This window comes from Dama dama, chromosome 10 (genome assembly GCF_033118175.1).
Source record: "Dama dama isolate Ldn47 chromosome 10, ASM3311817v1, whole genome shotgun sequence".
NCBI classification, from domain to species: domain Eukaryota; kingdom Metazoa; phylum Chordata; class Mammalia; order Artiodactyla; family Cervidae; genus Dama; species Dama dama.
Genome location: NC_083690.1, coordinates 3,563,320 through 3,582,845, shown reverse-complemented (window position 1 = coordinate 3,582,845; position 19,526 = coordinate 3,563,320). Strand labels below are relative to the sequence as shown.

The following is a 19,526-nucleotide window of genomic DNA, read 5'->3' as shown; positions in this document are numbered from 1 at the left end:
GCGACACCCCCATGAAGCGTGCAGCTGCCCTGGCTGGGTCTGTGCTCTGGGAACAGAGTATCTCTCCTTTTCTCTTGCTCTTGGTTTGGGCACCGCCCTCCCTTGATCTGTACAGTCCAGTGCAGCCAGGAAGCGTTCTTCCTCCCTGGGGGATTAAGAGTCAAATCCTTCACGTGAAATGGGGTCTGGATGGGAGAGATCCCCGAACAGACTGTACGTTCACACCCCCTTGGGTTTTTAGAGCCCACTGTTATGGTTCTGAGAGAGAGGCTGATGCGGGCTGCAGAATTCAGGGCAGGGTGGCCGCCCCCAGAGAGGGGCCGGTGACCACTCAGCACTGCTGCCGGCCCAGCTCCCATTCTCAGCTTCCAGAAGCCCAGGGCCCGCTTGGATTGCGAGGTTCTGCCAGTCTTCACCGCAGCCCGTCTCTACCAGAAACAAGCCTCCTCGAGTCTTAGGAGAGGTTTACAAAGTGCTTGAAAAAAGGAGTTTTAGTCCTTGATCTGAAGGTGCAGTTTTTTCAAGCAGAGCAGGCGATTGGGCAACTCCAGGCGCCCCTTCTCCCCATAGCTCGTGGCTTCGCCTCCGAGAAGGACTTCGAGGACTACATCAGATACGACAACCGCTCTGCCAACGTGCTGGCCGCCCTGGTGTTTGAGCACACCTTCAACCACAGCCGGGACCCCCTCCCGCTGGCGGTGAGGACCCCGGCCCCAAGGAGCCCAGCTGCTTCTCCAGGAGCCAGGCCGCCAGTAGCCACGGCCCCCTTCCCACCCGCAGACGCTCTGTCTGCCTGGGAACAAATGTGACTGTCCCCTGGATCCAGAAGTTTTAGAAGCCTCGCCTGCCTAAGGACAGTGGCTGTAGACTGTCGCTGTGGCCCCTCTGTCCCATTACTCTGTAAAAGGCATTACTGATCTCCCGAGACAGAATCAAATAGGACAAGTAGAAAAGTCACAGATACTTGGAACTTGGTGTCCCGTGGCATTAGAACTTCAGTCACACATTTAAACAAAAAGAAAGGTTTTCTGGTTCCCCCACTGGCATTAAGGCTGGGAAGCCGTCGGGTCCCCAGCCTTATGCTGGAGGCCTGCTGGTCAGCGGTGATGCATCACAGGTGGAGTTCCCATTGGTGACGCAGAGGAGGGTGGTGATGGGTGGTGCAGAGACGCCCCCGGGCTCCCTGTGCCCCAGCAGGACCACTCCCTTCCACCCCCTGAGACCCAGACCTTGGGGGGGGCAGTGCTGAGATCGCAGGAACGAGGGTCCCCCAGCACCCCCACACTGGACGTGGACGTTTGCTCCTCTGGCCAGACCCCTCACAGCACTTGGTTTTCTCTTTACTTCTGCAGGTGAGATACCACTTACGCTTCAGTTACACGCGAAGAAACTACATGTGGACTCAGACAGGCTCCTTTTTCCTGAAAGAGACAGAGGGATGGCACACCACTTCCCTTTTTCCACTCTTCCCAAACCCAGGACCCAGGGAGCCCACGTCCCCTGACGGCGGAGAACCTGGTGAGGAGCACTTTCAAGGGGCCGCCTCCCCTCCCTGGGTGCTGGCTGGCGACAGTCACGTGGGGGAACCCACTCTGCATTTCTTTGGAGGAAGGTTTTTTAATAATCTTACTTATTTGTTTGTTTATGGCTGTGCTGGGTCCTCATTGCTGTGTGGCCCTTCCTCTAGTTGCGGCGATCAGGGGCTGCCCTTCCATGCTGCCCAGACTTCTCGTGGCGGTGGCTTCTCTTGTTGCAGGGCACAGGCTCTAGGCTCCCAGGCTTCAGCAGTCGCTGCTTCCGGGCTCTAGAGCACAGGCTCAGGGGTTTGGTGCCCGGGCTTAGTAGCTCCGTGGCGTGTGGGAGCTTCCCGGATCAGGGATGGAACCTGTGTCTCCTGCATTGGCAGGTGGATTCTGTACCACTGAGTCACCAGGGAAGCCCTGGAAGAAGATTTTTTATGAATATTAGATCTTCTTTGCAGAAGAAGGGGAGCTTCCCAGGTGGCGCTAGTGGTAAAGAACCCGCCTGCCAATGCAGGTAGCATAAGAGACACGGGTTCCATACCTGGGTCAGGAGGATCCCCTGGAGGAGGGGTACAGCAACCTACTCCAGTATTCTTGCCTGGAGAATCCCATGGACAGAGCAGCCTGGCGGGCTACAGTCCATGGAGTCACAAAGAGTAGGACATAACTGAAACTGAAGTGACTTAGCACGAACGCAGTAGAAGGAACACATCCAGTAAGCCTGGATTCTGAGAGACCAAAATAATCTTTAAAAACACCTAAGGCATGGTCTCTTGAATAAAGCTTTTCTGTTTCATTTTTAAGGAGCTTCAATTTGCATAGGGTCTTCAGGGCTTGGTTCTGCGTTTCCCTTCTCTCCTGCCCTTCTCTGTGTACAGTTCTGTAGGCTTTGTAAGCTCTGTGCTCCTTGTGTAATTGTCCGTGACCTCATCGAGTCAGTGGAGTGTTTGCAGAACTCAGATCTCGGCTCTTTGTCCCATCAGGGTGTGTGTTGGTCTGTCCCGTGCAACTCGGGCATGTAGTTGGCTTGTTTGTCTCCTGTGACCATGGTACCATCTTAAAACTGAGTTTCTGGGCTCCAGGACTACGCTTTGCCCTCAGGCCAAGACCTCCAGGCAGCATCCTAGGTGTTTCAAAGAATGCAGAATTCCTAATTCCTAGGTCTGCAAGAGGCAGAACTTGTTAGAGAGTCTGATGAAAACACCCAGGAATGTCCCTAAACAGAGCCCAGGACTGCAGGAGGCAGCTAGCCTCTGGAGATGCATTTCAGAGGCCAGGGCCCTGTCACCAAGCTAAAGTTCCAGGGAAAAAGTTTAAATCTGAAAGTGGAGCTGGGACAAGCAAGGCAGGGTGAAGTGTGTAAGGCCCCACAGTAGACCCCCGGGCAGGTCCCGAACTCGGAGGAGAAACCGTGTCCGCTGCCATGCCCACTGCCTATGGCCCGCGGCAGGAAACACTGGCTAGGGTGACCCAGGGCAGGGCTGTCCCTCCTGTTTGTGGGGACAATTTCCTAAGCTTGGAAGCAATAGAGGAAACAGTTCCCCAATTAAAAGCGTGACAGATTTCACTGTGTACAAACTTGAAATTTGCTTAAAAAAAAAAAAGAAAAGATAGAACAGTGATTTTAAAACAAGAGACTGGGAAAATACTGCAGCAAATGATGAAGGGTGAATGCTTCCTGTGTCATAAAGAACTCCTTAGTCCAAATCAGCTTAAAAAACCCTCGAAGACCCCGAGAGGCGTGGAAAGGACATGAACCTGGCACACAGCAGTTAACCCCCGCCATGAACTAGGCCAGGGTTGTCCCCAAGCCCACCCCCAAGTGTCCCTGCCTTAAGACCCCTGATCCCTGATAAAGACACAGCCCCTGGTATAGCCTGAAAGAAGGAGAAAATCCAGATACACAAAGATGTTTCCCACAGCATTGTTTACAATCATTAAAATTTCAGCTGTGGGGCTGTGATTGATCACAGAGGGTAGCTGCTCGTCGGTGTTGAGCAACCACAGAGGTTGTGGTGGTGAAGACCCTGCGGCAGCATGCGTGGCCTCATGGGGGAACCACATGTGAGCAGGAGGCAGGCAGGGTGTTTCCTGGGCGAGGTGGCGTGCAGCCAGACAGAGGCTGGCTCTCGGGCCAGGAGACCAGGGTCCCACTTGGCTGCGGCCCCTCCTGCCAGGCGGGGGCTCCACACCTGGGCCTCAGTGGCCCTGTGTGTCCCATGAAGACAGTGTTGCCTATTCTGCAGGGTCTTCGTGAAGATGAGAACTAAACCGCCACCCCACACAGCGAGAGGTACCGTTCACTGGGCGCCTGCTGTTATCACAGCCGTGAAACCACTTTTAAGGGAGATGGCAGACTTGATGGCCTTGTGCTGGGGGTGGGCATAGAATTGCTTTTCTGTTTTCTAGAGGCAGCTGACAGTTCAGTGTTGGAGGACTTTAGGTGTTCTAAACATCACTCACTATTTTAAGGACAAGGATGCCCACGCCACCCAGGCCTGCACCCCATGTCCCCCAGGGCTCAGACCTCAGGGACCCAGGCCTTCCTTCTGAGGCTGTGCCCACACTTCCATAGACTCAGCCCCTAGCAGGCCTTGCTCTGGACTGGAATATGTATCCTCCCTCTCTTTTTCACTGTAAAAGTTTTATCACGGACACCTGTGAGGAGTCAAACAGGGCCGGCAGAGAGGGATCACAGAGCACACAGAGATATGTAGTGCTGGCCTCTGGTCTGTGGATCCCGCCTCCCTGTGAGATGGGAATGAATGCTGCTGATCAGCTGGTCTCAAGGGAGCGAGACTATTGTCGATTATCTCAATAGGTCCTTAAAAGCGGGCAAGGGAGGCAGAAGAGAGAGAAAGATGTGATGATGCAGAGGCCGGTCAGAGATGCTGCCTGGCCGGCTGGGAAGGTCAAGGGCGGGCTCAGGAGCCAGAGAGGGGTGAGCAGCCCCTGCGAACGGCAGGCCTGCAGGAGACCTCAGCCTGTCACCAGCTCAATGCCCACAGCACTCCCAGCGCCCACACCGGGATGTGACATCCCCCATGCGTGTCAGCCCCACGAGCCAGAATGCCCTCTGCCCCCGCACGCAGGTTACATCCGCGAGGGCTTCCTGGCCGTGCAGCATGCAGTGGACAGGGCCATCATGCATTACCATGCCAATGCCTCCGCGCACCAGCTGTTCGAGAAGCTCACTGTGATCGCCAAGCGGTTCCCTTACCCGCCTTTCATCTCCGACCCCTTCCTGGTCGCCATCCAGTACCAGCTTCCACTGCTGCTCATGCTGAGCTTCACCTACACCTCCCTCAGCATCATCCGGGCCATCGTGCAGGAGAAGGAGAAGAAGCTGAAGGTAACCCTTCCGTGTCTGCTTGGAGGGACCCTGGGTTTAGGCTCTGTGCAGCCGCAGGTCGTCCTGTCCTGAGTCCTGCTGTCCGGCCTGGACAGCTGCTGGGCACTGAGGTCACCAGAGCAGCTGGGCATGAGGCTGATGCCCACAAGGTTCAGCCCATCTTGGGCTTCTCTGAAATCAAGCCTGGTCCGTCCAGATTTTTACCACCCTGATAAAGCACCATAGTTCATGTGCTATACACTGAAGACAACCTGATGGCTCAGACAAGAAAGAATCTGCCTGCAATGCAGGAGATCCGGGTTCGATCCCTGGGTCGGGAAGATCCCCTGGAGAAGGGCATGGCTACCCACTCCAGTATTCTTGCCTGGAGAATTCCGTCGACAGAGGAGTCTGGCAGGCTGTCTTTTATGGGGTTGCAAAGAGTTGGACCTGACTGAACGACTAACACTTTTTTACTTTTCATGCTAAAGACTGAATATTGAAAAGACAGTGTTCTAAATACATCAGGTTAAGTAAAACGCATCATTGAAACTAATCTTGGTTAAGTAAAACGCATCATTGAAATTAATCTTACTTGTTGCATTAAACTTTTTTTTTTTTTTTGGCCTTGCCGTGAGGCTTGCAGGATCTTAGTTTCCCGACCAGGGATTGAACTCAGTCCCTCAGCAGTGAGAGCACAGAGTCTGAGCCACTGGACTGCCAGGAAATCCTCCCTTTAAACTTTTTTGATGCAGCTGCTAAAATTCCGAATTATGTGTGTAGCTTGCATCCTGTTTCTGTTGAGACAGTAGGTCGATGGGAGACAAACGTTCCCCTACATGGTGAGCAGGAAGCTAACTATGGGTATAATCAAGGGAGGCTGGAGTGTCCGGCTGCTAGGCAGACTCTGGGGGCCTGGGAGGTGTGTGAGGTGCATCTCACTGATGTGACGTAGCTGCAGACAAACTGGACCAATAGCAGCCCCTGCAAGCTCCCAGCACTGACTCTGCCAGAGTCATCAGAATTTACGTGAGGTTCTCCCTCTAGCTCAGCTGGTTCTTCCCTGGTAGCTCAGCTGGTAAAGAACCCACCTGCAATGCAGGAGACCTGGGTTCAGTCCCTGGGTCGGGAAGATCCCCTGGAAGAGGGCATGGCTACCCACTCCAGTATACTGGCCTGGAGAATCCCCATGGGCAGAGAAGCCTGGTGGGCTACAGTCCATGGGGTTGCAAAGAGTCAGACACGACTTAAGTGACTAAGCACAGCATAGCACTCCCTTTAGCAATGTCTGCAGTGCCAGTGGAAGGGCATTTAGAGTGTTCTTAGCAGTGCCAAGTCTGTGATTACTGGAGCTTTTAAACTGCTGCAAACGAGGGGCTCAGGGAACTCATGAGGTGGGTCCTGTTCACTTGGCACCTAAATAACTTTAAGAAAACAGTGCAATGTTGAAGCAGTCAGCTGTGGGCGAGGACACGGTTCAGGAGAAAGTGTCGGTGTGTACACGCCCCCAGATACATAGAAGGACCCAGCATGACCAGATGCTGAATGATCACTGAGCCCTAGAGGTGGGGGTGTGGGTGGCCACCACTCCAATCGTCCCATTTTTCAGGCCATTTGAAATTGTGAGTAGGAAGCTGGGAAATCAGCCTTGCTTGGTTGCTGGCCCAGGAGAGATGCTTCATCAGCCCTGGTCCCGCCTCCCCCAGAGCAGCGCGGTCCATGCAGATAGACGGGCCTGGGTCCACCCCCTCTGCAGGCCCACTGGGCACCTGCGGCAGGCAGGGCTGAAGAGCAGGATTTTTAATCTTAGTTAGTTTCAGCCACATCAGCCCCGTGTGGCTGCGGGCACGGCTGTATGGGCCAGGGCAGGCGCGGCGTGGCGGGGGCTCTCTGGGGCCCGGGGAGGCGGCGTGGAGCAAGTACAGCAGTGCCCGTGCGCCCCCAGGAGTACATGCGTATGATGGGGCTCAGCAGCTGGCTGCTCTGGACCGCGTGGTTCCTCCTCTTCTTCCTCCTCCTCCTCGTCGCCGTCTCCTTCATGACTCTGCTCTTCTGCGTCAAGGTGAGCGCAGCCCCGGAAGGGAGTCTGACGTGAAAAGCAAGGCGTCCGGGGTTGGGGGTGGGGGTGGGCAGAGACAGCCGTGGCACCCCCAGGGAGACCCCCGTGGGGGGGTGCGTGGGCAGAGACAGCCGTGGCACCCCCAGGGAGACCCCCAAGACTCCGCCCTGGAGGGAGGGAGAGCTGTGTGGCACCTCCTCCTGCCCGTGCCAGCTTCAGTGTTGGAGACTCCCCCCCAGAGGGCACGGAGGTGGCCCTGTGTCCCTGTCCCCCGCCACCACCTGGCCCTGCCGCACAGGTGAAGAAGGATGTGGCGGTGCTCGCGCACAGCGACCCCGCGCTGGTGCTGGTCTTCCTGGCCTGCTTTGCCATCTCCTCCATCTCCTTCAGCTTCATGGTCAGCACCTTCTTCAGCAAAGGTGAGTTGTCCTGCCCCTGGGAGCCGAAGTCTTAGGGGACCCCCAGCTCAGAAGATGGCGGTGTTTCTCTTGGGCTGAGTGAGGCTCCAGGGTCCGAGGGCATCTGAGCAGAAACGACCCAGGGGCCGAGGTGTTCTTTACTCTGCGCATTCTCCGCCTTCAGCTTTCTAGGTGTTGGCGTACATCCTTGAACAGTTCTCTCAGTGAAGCTCGGCAAGGGGTTAATTCTCCTTGACTTTATGTGTCCCAAGAGGGCTCTGTTTTGCCTTCACTTCCGAAGGCTGCTTTAGCTGAGTGTAAGCGTCACCTTGGCACTCTAATAACATTAGCTTGTGGCCACAGGGCTTCCCTTATTGCTGGGGAGAAGACTGCTGATGGTCTAGGTCTGGTTTTTCTGTGTGGATGTTTGGATCTGAGGATCTCAGACCTTCATTTCAGCTCATCATCTGTCAGACGTTATTCCCCCATCTCTCCTATTAAACCTCTCAGTCTGCCCTTCATGTCTCTTAACTTCTTTTTTTTTATTATTGTGGTAAAATACATATAAATTTACCACTTAACCAATTTTGTTTGTTTGTTTCTGGTTGCACTGGGTTTTTCACTGCTCCACGAGGCCTTTCTCTAGTTGTGAGCAGGCTTCTCCTTGTGGCAGCTCCAGAGCTCAGGCTTAGCTGCTGTGGTGGACGGGGTTAGTTACCCCAAGGCATGTGGGATCTTCTTGGGCCAGGGATCGAACCCGCATCCCCTGCAGGCAGATTCCTAACCACTGGACCACCAGGGAAGCCCCTGATGTCCTCAACAGATCTTTAGGGCATAAAGAAGTCTTCAGGCTGGAGCCTGTGGGGGTCACTGCATGGACTAAAGCCCCCTGTCTCCCACATCTCCAGCACCCGTGGACACTCACCTCTTTTAGGTCTTTCCCACGTGTCACCTTCCCATCCAAGCCTCCCTTGGTCCCCTGGTTACAGTCACAGCCCGCAGCCCAGGGTACCTGCCATCCCGGGTCAGCGGCTTGCTGCCCCTCGCAGGCTGTGCTCACCCGGCATCCCTGCCTTGCTGGCTTTCTTGTCTACCAGCTGTGTCCATGCTGGTCCTAGGCTCCCCGAGTTCCACCAGCTGTGTCCATGCTGGTCCTAGGCTCCCCCAGTCCCACCAGCTGTGTCCATGCTGGTCCCAGCCTCCCCCAGTTCCACCAGCTGCGTCTGCACTGGTCCTAGGCTCCCCAAGTGGAGGGCCTTGCCTCCCTGGTGCCTGGACCAGGGCCTGGCACAGAGCGGGTCCAACGAGAGTGAACGAGCGAAGGAGACGGGGCAGGGCTGGGGGTGCTCAGTGGGTGGTCAGGGCTCAGTGTCGGTCACGTCAGGAGAACGCAGCTGGAGGCGGGTCTGTCGGAGAGGGTGGAGCAGTCACGGTGGGGTCCCTGGGATGGGGCAGGTACGTGCCACCCCAGGTGGGGTGGTGTTCCCTGCGGCATCGGCAGCCCGGCCCAGGAAGAGGCTGTGGACTGAGTGGGGGCCCCCCAGCCAATGTCAGGCCGGGGTCGGGCAGCTCGCCCGAGGGCCAGGCCCTTGGTGCCCGGGGGCCGGGGGTGCGCACGCCCACCTCGCCCTCTCTCCGTCCACAGCCAACATGGCAGCGGCCATCGGCGGTTTCCTCTACTTCTTCTCCTACATCCCCTACTTCTTCGTCGCTCCTCGATACAACTGGATGACACTGAGCCAGAAGCTCTTCTCCTGCCTCCTGTCCAACGTCGCCATGGCGATGGGAGCCCAGCTCATAGGGAAATTTGAAGCCAAAGGTGAGTCATTTCCCTTTTTACAGCTGCCCTTGCTGGTGCATTTGCCCCGAGAGGGTCTGAGCAGAGGGCCCTCCAGCCCCGAGATGCTCGCTCCAGCCACGTCAGTGCAGCTTCACGAGCCAAGCACCCGGAAGGCAAGTCCTCATGATGGGGAGCAGGGGCCGGAGCCACAGGGGAGGCAGGTCAGAGACACGTGGTGGACTGGACAGAGAGTCAGGGTGTCCACCGCGACATCGGCCACCCCCCGTCCCTGCTCTGAGCTCCCCACGAAGCCCTGCCTGGGGCCAGTTGTCACTGCTGGAAAACACTGGACGTGAGAGTCTACATCTGCCGGTGGTGGGGCTCAAGCTGGTCACCTCTGAGTCTTCACCTGCCTTGGGGCTTTAGGGTTCCTAGGCCTGGGGTCTCAGTCTGTGGGCTCGATAGCTCCCACCTCTCAGTAAAGCGGTGGAATTAGCGTCTCCCCTCCCCCATTTCCCTGATACTTCCTGCAGGGATTGGCAGTGAAGACGGAACCTGAGAGAGGGACAAGGGACACAGCGGGACATGGCTTTCCTGGGCTTTGTGACATTTCCTAACTTGTAAAATGTCATGTGTAAGTTGCTCAGTCGTGTCTGACTCTGCGACCCCATGGACTGTAGCCCTCGAGGCTCCTCTGTCCATGGAATTCTCTAGGCCAGAATACTGGAGTGGGTTGCCATTTCCTTCTCCAGGGGACCTTCCTGAGTTAGGGATCGAACCCTGGCCTCCTGCATTGCAAGCAGATTCTTTACACTCTGTGCTACTAGGCTTAGGTGTAAAATGTCTTGGGGGTCATATCAACACTGCTGGGCTGATGCTGGCCTGGGGGCTCCCGTTTTTGCTCAGATTTCACTTGACGATGGAATCAAGGCTCCTCTGAAGGGTTGAAAGTGCACCTAGTTTAACCCTTCGCCCCACACCTGCTAGATCTCCAGTGGCAGAGCCCTCACCTCTCAGGAGACAGCCCTGATCATTCTGATCACTCAGACCCTCTCGTGGAAGGGCTTGAAGAGGTGCATGGACCCAGACGTGGCCCGCCTTCTCGCTTCCTCAGCTCTAAGCAGAGGCAGGAGGGACAGGATGGGTTTCCACATGGCCGGTGTTGTGCTGGCATCCGTCCTGGGAGACCTGGCGCTGCTCTGCTCACAGGAGGGGAAATGCAGCCCTGCTTCTCAGCCCTGCCCCACGCGGATGTTCTCTTTCAGGCACAAAGCCTGCGTTTCTTCCAGGCCTCAACCCCTACTTCTCACGGCTTCCTGGCTGTGGTCTAAGGAGGGAGGGCGTGGGTGTCCACGAGAACCTTCAGTGTGGCTTTATCCTCCAGTAGAATTTTTTTTTTCAGCTGACACTGGGACTTTTAAATATATGTGTCTCTCTGTGTTCAGCAGTGTGTGATAAACTATAGTTTTTGTTGTTGTTTTTTTAATGCACAGTACCTTCCAGGGTTCAGATGCTCTTTAAAGTAGCCATTTACAAAGAGAAGTCAAACTAGATGGCACCTCCCAGTTTTCAAAATTCTATACTGAATTTTCCTAAAACAGACAAATTTGTAGTTGTTTGGAAGTGAACAGAGACCAAGGCTGGAGACCAGCCGTTTCTACCAGGGGCCCTGGAGTCAGCCACACGGAAACCCCCAGGCATCCTTTGGACGGTGATGCTACAAACCCGTGAGAAGAGAGAGCACCATGAGCATCGCTAAACAGAACTCTGTGTGCACTGACATGTTTCCCTTCTCTGAAAAGACCTGTATTAGAGGCAGCCTGTTCCAGTGCTGGCCTTACCCAGACCTCATTCGTGTGTGTGTACATGTGTCTGTGTGTCTGTGTACAGATGTGTTGTGTAGATGGACTCATGTTTGCACACGTGTATGTCACAAATCAAACGTGAGCCCCTCTCGTCAGTTCATGAGCTTTGCTGGTTCTGTGACACCGATCTGGTGACCTGCTCTGATCTGAAAGGCCGGGGGAGAGCTGTCAGGTTTGCTGGGAGCGGGGAGTTGTCACACTGACTGCCCTGCGGGTCCGCGTCAGGCCCGTCTCCTGGCATGTCTTCCAGGCACAGGCATCCAGTGGCGAGACCTCCTGAGTCCCGTCAACGTGGATGATGACTTCACCTTCGGGCAGGTGCTGGGCATGCTGCTGCTGGACTCCATCCTCTACGGGCTGGTCACCTGGTACGTGGAGGCTGTGCTCCCGGGCCAGTTCGGCGTGCCCCAGCCCTGGTACTTCTTCATTCTGGTGAGTTCTGATGGCCACTTGCATGCCCCAAGCCCTTCCATCCCCTGACCTACAATGCCCAGGTCCGAGAGGAGGAGCTGGCACTGGCCGGCTGGCTACAGGGCCTGCACACAGCCCCACCCAAGCCTCCTTCCTCAAAAAATGTCTGGTTGGGTTTTCTGCACACAAAGTAACAGAGCTTCTTGCAAAACTGATCACATTTCTAGAGTGAACAGCACAGTCCCACCACCCAGGGAGGAACACCACTGACACCCTGGGTGACGTTCTTCAGATGGTTTCCTCTGCGTGTGCAGCACACGTGTATGTTATCTGACATGTATACGTTTGTTCTTAGAAAAGGGGATCTTGTAAAAATGCTTGAGACTTGCTCTTTTTTTCTAGGTACATTTTATAAAGTCTTAGTTGCTCAGTCATGTCCGACTCTTTGCGACCCCATGGACTTTAGCCCCCTAGGCTCCTCTGTCTATGGAATTCTCCAGGCCAGAATACTGGAGTGGAAACCATTCCCTTCTCCAGGGGATCTTCCCCACCCGGGGATCAAACCCGGGTCTCCTGCATTACAGGTGGATTCTTTACCATCTGAGCCACCAGGGAAGCCCTACATCTTAGGTATTTTAAGTACATGTACATATGGGTCTATTTACAAATACACTTTTAGATTTTATCTGTACATATTTATAAATTTTTAAAATGTATTTGTAAATATATTTCTATTTAAACATGTGTTTTTCTCAACCAGCTTCACTTTTTAACGACTACACAGTATTGATGCATGTACCACTGAATTGTTAACTAACTCCATGTTGATTAGCTCGGTTAGCCAGGAGCCACTTCACTGTTTATCTTTGGTTCAACTAATATTTATCAAGTGTCCATCCACTTTGTCGTTGTTGTTCAGTCGCTAAGTTGTGTCCGGCTCTTTGTGACCCCATGGACTACAGCACGCCAGACCTCCCTGTCCTTCACTATCTCCTAGAGTTTGCCCAAGTTCATGTCCATTGAATCAGTGATGCTATCCAACCATCTATCCTCTGCTGCCCTCTTCTCCTTTTGCCTTCAGTCTTTCCCAGAATCAGGGTCCACTCATTATTTCATCAAATCTAAGATGGTCCTGATTCTTAGAGGCACCGCCACTTTGTCCAGGAAAGAAAAATACTGACCATCGTTCTGTGTGGCGGTTTCCGTAATTTGTAAGACACATTCTGATTTCAAAGTCACTTAAAACGGGAGACAGGTGTCCCCCCAAACCAATGGAATGTGACACGTTGGAACCGCCCCATTGGCTGTGGGGGTACACGGGGAGCGGGGCTGGAGCTGTGGGTGAGACCTTCTCTCCCAGCAGGGCTTCCCCTGGGGGGCTTCTTCCAGGGCCCTGTGCTCACCTCTCCTGTGACCCCGCCCACACCACTGTGCCAACAGTATGCCTCCCTCGAGTGACCCCAGACCGTGGGAGGGAGGCCGGCCCTCGGGCATCTCTTGTTTGTTTCACGAGCACCTGGGAGAGGATGCATCCTGGCCTCCCCACATCGCCCTGGGCAGGACCGCTTCCTGACCTGGCTTTGTATTCAGTTTCTTCATTTACTTTCCCTCCTATCACCTCTGAGCTCCTTGCACAGTGAGCCCTCGTGGCAGAATAGGGAACAGACTCAGCACTTCCTGGGGCAGTGGGCGCGGAGCTGCGCGGGGTCTCGTCCAACCCCAGGACTCTCGGCAGTGCATTCTCTGCAGCAGCGCCTCACCGGGGAGGCCCGGGGCTGGCAGGCTCGCAGCTCCAGCATGTCGGTCAGTGGTCGCTCTGTTTGTGGCAAAGAAAAAAATGAGCTGACGTGATGGGCCGATCGAGATTTCTGTCCTAGCCTTCGTACTGGTGCGGACGCCCAAGGACGGCGCTCGGGAAAGAAGAGGAGGACGACGACCCTGAGAAGGTGCTCAGGACTGAGTACTTTGAAGCTGAGCCCGAGGACCTCGTGGCCGGGATCAAGATCAAGCACGTGACCAAGGTGCCACACCTGTTGGGACTAGACCGCGGGGTCACAAGGCAGGGACCTTCCTCCAGGCCTCGCTTCTCCTGGGTTCCTGGGGCTGCCCTCTGACCGGCTCCCCCGTGCCCCGGCCACCCCGGCTCTGCCCCAGGGCCCAGTGTGGAGGCTCAGGATAGTCAGGACCCGCTGTTGCCCCCTTTAACTTCTGACCAGCTTGGCAGTGGACACTCTCTGGGCTCGCTGTATGCAATGCCTGGGTCTTCCCGACCTTCTAGTCCTGCCAAGACGCCGGGTGCTGGGGGCCTGGGGAGGGGCGGGTGGGGAGCCGCAGGAAGGAGGGGGCCTTCCATCAGTACTGCAGCCTCTCGGTGCACTGGGCATCATTTCCTCCCAGCACCCTCGGGTGGACGGAGATTCCCGGGGGAGTAGGACGGAGGGCCTCTGCAGTGAGGGCCCGGGGGGCTCCTGATGCCCAGGGCCGGCCCTGCCTCTCCCGCAGGTGTTTAGAGTGGGGAACAAGGGCAAGGCGGCCGTCAGAGACCTGAACCTGAACCTGTACGAAGGCCAGATCACCGTCCTGCTGGGCCACAACGGCGCGGGGAAGACCACCACGCTCTCCATGCTCACGGGTGCGGGCCCAGCCTCCACGCCCCCTCCCCAGCCCTGACCGCCCGCCCGCGTGCCCTCAGGTGGCTGTCCTGTCCGTGCTGAGAGCTGTGGAGCCGCAGGGGCCCTGGGACAGGGCGGGAGCCCCTCAGGCCACAGGGAAGGGCTCCACCTGCACTGATGGGGGTTCCAAACCCACTCTCCTAAAAGCTGTCCTGGACACGCCGGCCCAGCTCTGGCAGTTGCCCTGTCCTCCCTGAGCGCAGGCTCGAGTTGGGACCTGGGCTCCAAGGGTGTGGGGGACATGCCACCTCACCCTAACAAACCACGGTGGCCGGGATCAAGATCAAGCACATGTCCAAGGTGCCAGTCCTGTGGGGACCGGGCCGCAGGGTCAGGAGGTCATGGGGCAGTGACCATCCTCCAGGCCTCGCTTCTCCTGGGTTCCTGGGACTGCCCTCCAACTGGCTCCGCCAGGTACCAGCCACCCCGTCTCTGCCCGAGGGCTCAGGGTCCCATCAGCATCCGGTGCTGATGACCCTTCTCTGTCTCTGGAGGCCCACTCGGTGGGGCGGGGCACTCATCATGTGAACCAGGGAGGCTCAGCCCTCCTCCTGCTCCTGGAGGATGTTTGCACTGACCTCGGGCCCCGGGGTCTTTTGCGCGGCCCTAGGTCTCTTCCCCCCGACCAGCGGACGAGCGTACATCAGCGGGTACGAAGTCTCGCAGGACATGGATCAGATCCGGAAGAGCCTGGGCCTGTGCCCACAGCACGACGTCTTGTTTGACAACCTGACCGTCGCCGAGCACCTGTACTTCTATGCTCAGGTGAGCTGGCAGGGGGACAGGGTTCACGGGCTGCCGCTGTGGTCCCATCACCCGCGAGGCAGCCTCGGGAGCCCTTAGCCTCCCAGCAAACTGAACCTGCTCCAGGGAGCTGTCAGCAGACTGTGGGGTGCAGGGTGGTCAGGGTGTGAGGTCCTGCACGGGGAGAGACAGGAACAGCACCAAGGCCAGTGCTGCCTGGACGGGCCGGATCTCCATCCCCGCCGTTTCAGCTGAAAGGCTTGCCGCGTCAGAAGTGCCCTGAGGAGGTCAAACGCATGCTGCACGTGCTCGGGCTGGAGGAGAAGCGGGACTCCCGGAGCAAGTTTCTGAGTGGCGGAATGCGGCGCAAGCTCTCCATCGGCATCGCCCTCATCGCGGGCTCCAAGGTAGGCCCGGGGGGCCTGCGGCGCGGCCTGCAGCCCGGGCGGGGCTCTGCCATCCTCACGATGCCGCCCCTCCGCCCTCCAGGTGCTGATGCTGGACGAGCCCACCTCGGGCGTGGACGCCATCTCCAGGAGGGCCATCTGGGACCTTCTGCAGCAGCACAAGAGCGACCGCACCATCCTGCTGACCACCCACTTCATGGACGAGGCCGACCTGCTGGGGGACCGCATCGCTATCATGGCCAAGGGGGAGCTGCAGTGCTGCGGGTCGTCGCTGTTCCTCAAGGAGAAATATGGTGAACGGGGTGGGCGGGCAGCCGAAAGTCCATTCCGCACGGGGTCCGCGTGGCTGGTCCAGGTGTGGGAGAAAGTGTCCACCGGTCACGTTCCCCGAGGGCCCCTGAGGTCAGGCAGGGAGCGGCCTTCTCTAGACGGCCTGTCTGCTCCCTGTGGGTGGAGACCCAGGGCCCAGGTGGAGGGGCTGTGAGAATGAGGAGGAGGAGAGCGGAAAATCTTAATTTGGAGCATTGTTTGGCCTTGACCAGTGGACTAGCAGTCAACGCCGGGCCTGCCAAGAGCAGGGGTGCCATTGGAGGGGCCAAGTCTGCTTGCCAGCATCACAGCTCCCACACAGGCGGGGGGCCCACGGCACCGCCCAGGGTGGGTGGGCAGTGGGTGCAGTCAGCCCCCTCTTTGCTGTGTGAGTGCAGCTTCCCTTCTGGAGGACCGCTCGCCATCCGACGTGGTCCTGGCAGGCCAGGTCTGCTCCACGTCCCACCGGCAGAAGAAGCAAAGGCAGAAGAGCAGCGCCCCTCCCCCCAGACACCCCGGGAGTTGCACCCTGAACTTCCCGCGGCCAACACACAGCCCCGCAAGTGGCAGGCTACCCCAAGTGGTCACCATCAGGCTGGGGGGTTGCTGGAGAGGACGGCCTTTGTCCTGAGGCTCTGCTATCAAGAAAGCAGGGAGAAGAGGTCTTGGGGGCGGTTTGGACCCAGCCTCTGCTGCTCACAGTCTGAAGTCCAGCTCTGTCTCACCTCCTTGTACTTAGCACCCCGGGTCCTCCAGCATCTCTCCCCAGCGAGGGTGCGGGGAGGGGAGCTGAGCCCCTGGTGACTGCCCTGAGGCACCCTGAGGGGCATCGATTCCACTTCACTTGCCCCTGCTCTGCAGCCCCTTCCCCAGGAGCGTGCCCCCTCCCCAGCGAGCCTGGGGCCCTGGGTGAACCCCACTGAGCTCACTGGGTGAGCACTGAACACTCTGGGGTGTTCAGGTGCAGGCTACCACATGACGCTGGTGAAGGAGCCTCACTGCAACCCTGAGGGCATCTCCCGGCTGGTCCAGCACCACGTCCCCAACGCCACCCTGGAGAGCAGCGCCGGGGCAGAGCTGTCGTTCATTCTTCCCAAGGAGAGCACACACAGGTACATACGTGTGCCAGAGCATGCATGGGCATGTGTGTGTCCCATAGTACACACAGGTACATACATGTGCCCCAGAACACACACAGGTACATGTGTGTCCCGGAGCACACATGGGTACATACATGTCCCAGAGCGCACACATGTACATATATGTCCCAGAGCATGCACAGGCACACATCCTAGAGAGCATGCACAGGTACATACATGTCCCAGAGCACACACGGGCATGTCTGTGTCCCAGAGCACACATAGGCACACATCCTAGAGAGAGCATACACAAGTACATACGTGTCTCAGAGCAGGCACAGGCACGTGTGTGTCCCAGAGCACGCACGGGCATGTCTGTGTCCCAGAGCATGCACAGGCACACATCCTAGAAAGAGCATGCACAAGTACATATGTGTCCCAGAGCACGAACGGGCACGTGTGTGTCCCAGAGCACGCACAGGTACATACGTGTCCCAGAGCACGCATGGGCACACACCCTAGAGAGAGCACACAGAGGTACACACATAGGCGCAGATCTGAGAAGGGGCTCAGTGGGACTTAAGGGGCCTGTGTGTGAGACGCGCGCCCTGCACCCGTGGGTTGGGCCAGGGTCCCTCTCGGCTCCTGGGCCGGTGATGGTTGGCACCTCGTGAGTCTCCTTGCTGGCCCCGGGTGCCAGGCCTCCCTGTGCATCAGGGCCGCGCCCGAGAAGGAGAAGGGCGGTCATCACAGGGCGCTGGGTGCACTGGTGCTCTCCTCACACCGTAGCCACTCAGGGTTGGTGTGCAGCTGTGAACTCACATATCTTCTTGGTCTCGTGGTCCGAGCCGTGGACACCTGCCTCATAAGCAGAGCAGACTCCCCGTGTGGGCAGGTAAAAACGAAACTTCTCATTCACATGCAGAAACTTTGGAATAGAAAACTTACAGGTGCATTAATCTTGCTCCAAGCCTGATTGAGAAATGTGGTTTTAATCACGGCAGTGTTCCCTGACTTAGATGTACTATAATTTGTTTTAACACCTACTCTATCATCACATATTCATGTTTTACAGACACGCAAATATGTTAATGCACATCTTTCTAGCAAACTCTGTTGAGGTCTCCAGTGACCCCTTAGGGTAGATCCCCAGCAGTGGGGTACATGTTACCAGACTCCCCCCTGGACAGGTGTTGAGTTTGACTTTCCCAGCAGCAGGATGGGGGAGGGTCCATTTTACAGATGTCAGCTTTGAGTTGGACTTCTCTTTATTACTTGTGTATCTCATGGGTGGAAATGGCTCACATTGCGTAGTTATCATCTTGTGTTTCTTCCACTCCTGCTGGCAGGAGATTGACCACTTCCAGTGCTTACTGGGTGCTAAGCATCACTTCTTCTGACTGTTGGACGTCCCAGTCCTGTGTATTCAGTATTAACATCAACCATTTCTGTTGGACCTTTTTTCCAATTCATTGCTGCCTTCTAATTTTGTGAGAGATATTTTACATCAAATGGGTTCTATCTTTTCCTTTGTGATTTCTCCTTAGAAAGGACTTCTGTGTCCTACAAGTCCATAAATATTCCCCAGCTTCTTTTGGCTTGGTCAGTGACTTCACGTAGGTGTGTGCCATCAAAGAGTGCTTTACAGGCCCAAGTACCCAAAAGAGGTTGTGTGGGGACATCCCTGGCGATTTGATGGTTGGGATTCGGTGCTTTCTCTGCCAGTTCAGTCCCTGGTCAGGGAACTGAGATCCCACAAGCCACACAGCATGGCAAAAAAAAAAAAAAAAAGAAGATTATTTTTTAAAAAATGCTGTATTGGGGGAGGAAGGGGGACAGGGGAAGACAAAGCTGAACTTTTTTACTGAGACACCATCTCCAGGAGCTCAACTTCCTTTGCCCCTTTCCCACACTGCACGGAGGTGATTATTTAGGAACAGATCATCTAGAAAGTCACTGAGAAGCGACTTATCACCCTGGTCTCTTTTTTTTTTTCAGGTTTGAAAGTCTTTTTGCTAAACTGGAGAAGAAGCAGAAGGAGTTGGGCATCGCCAGCTTCGGGGCCTCTGTCACCACCATGGAGGAGGTCTTCCTCCGGTCGGTACCCATGCGTCTGTGTCCGGCGGGGGTTCAGCCCCGCGGGTGGCTTTTCTAAAGGGTAATGATAAAGCACTGCCCTTGACAGTCATCTGGAACACCCATCCGAGGTGGACCTGCAGCCCGGGGTGGCAGGAGGGCAGCGGGCCGGCCCTCAGGGCCTGAGCTCCCATCCGCAGGGCCCTGTTAATAACACCGGCACAGACCTGGCCGGGTTCCCAACACACAGGTGACTCAGACCACAGAGCAATCGAACTCTGATGCCCGGACGCTCCACTCCCACCATGTGTGTCGGCCCTTCCCCTGGGCCTCTCCCGGGAGCTCTTCTAGAGTTCAGGTGATCATCCCCAGGCCTGTCTCCTTCTGTAATGCAGATGCAAAATTTAGCTTTCACCCCTCAGAACTGTGGTGTGGGCTCCAGACAATTAACACATTGGTCAAGCATTTCTTGAATCCTTTTTTCAGCAGATACAGTGCTAAGAACAAGAAATACAAAAATAAATGTTATGGAGATTTTTTTCATTGGGGCTTACACAACCTAAAGGAGGCAACAGCATCAGTGAATATAAATACACAGCTGCACAGGTTGGGTGGCGCCCGGCCTCAGTGCAGCCCCCCACGCAGCCCAAGGCCGTGACTCCGGGCTCTGCCACCCGAGGACCTGCCAGCTTTACCCCCCCCCCCCACATGTACTTCTGAGTAGCTCAGTTGGTAAAGAATCTGCCTACAATGCAAGAGACCCGGGTTCGATCCCTGGGTCGGGAAGTATGCTGGAGAAGGAAATGGCAACCCACTCCACTACTCTTGCCTGGAGAATTCCATGGACAGAGGAGCCTGGTGGGCTACAGTCC

General features: G+C 56.3%; 1 protein-coding gene across 4 annotated transcripts in view; it reads left to right on the top strand.

The window, feature by feature from the left end:
* ABCA3 (ATP binding cassette subfamily A member 3) overlaps window positions 1-19,526 on the top strand; it is a 40,887-nt gene that overhangs the window by 10,642 nt on the left and 10,719 nt on the right. For all 4 annotated transcript variants that reach the window (XM_061152606.1, XM_061152603.1, XM_061152605.1 and 1 more), the window contains 14 exons: window positions 571-698; window positions 1,353-1,518; window positions 4,616-4,875; window positions 6,800-6,916; window positions 7,212-7,332; window positions 8,957-9,130; window positions 11,207-11,388; window positions 13,245-13,388; window positions 13,870-13,999; window positions 14,650-14,804; window positions 15,035-15,190; window positions 15,273-15,483; window positions 16,461-16,611; window positions 18,577-18,675. In XM_061152606.1, the coding sequence (XP_061008589.1) occupies window positions 571-698; window positions 1,353-1,518; window positions 4,616-4,875; window positions 6,800-6,916; window positions 7,212-7,332; window positions 8,957-9,130; window positions 11,207-11,388; window positions 13,245-13,388; window positions 13,870-13,999; window positions 14,650-14,804; window positions 15,035-15,190; window positions 15,273-15,483; window positions 16,461-16,611; window positions 18,577-18,675 (2,194 nt within the window). The remainder of the gene's footprint in view (window positions 1-570; window positions 699-1,352; window positions 1,519-4,615; window positions 4,876-6,799; window positions 6,917-7,211; window positions 7,333-8,956; window positions 9,131-11,206; window positions 11,389-13,244; window positions 13,389-13,869; window positions 14,000-14,649; window positions 14,805-15,034; window positions 15,191-15,272; window positions 15,484-16,460; window positions 16,612-18,576; window positions 18,676-19,526) is intronic.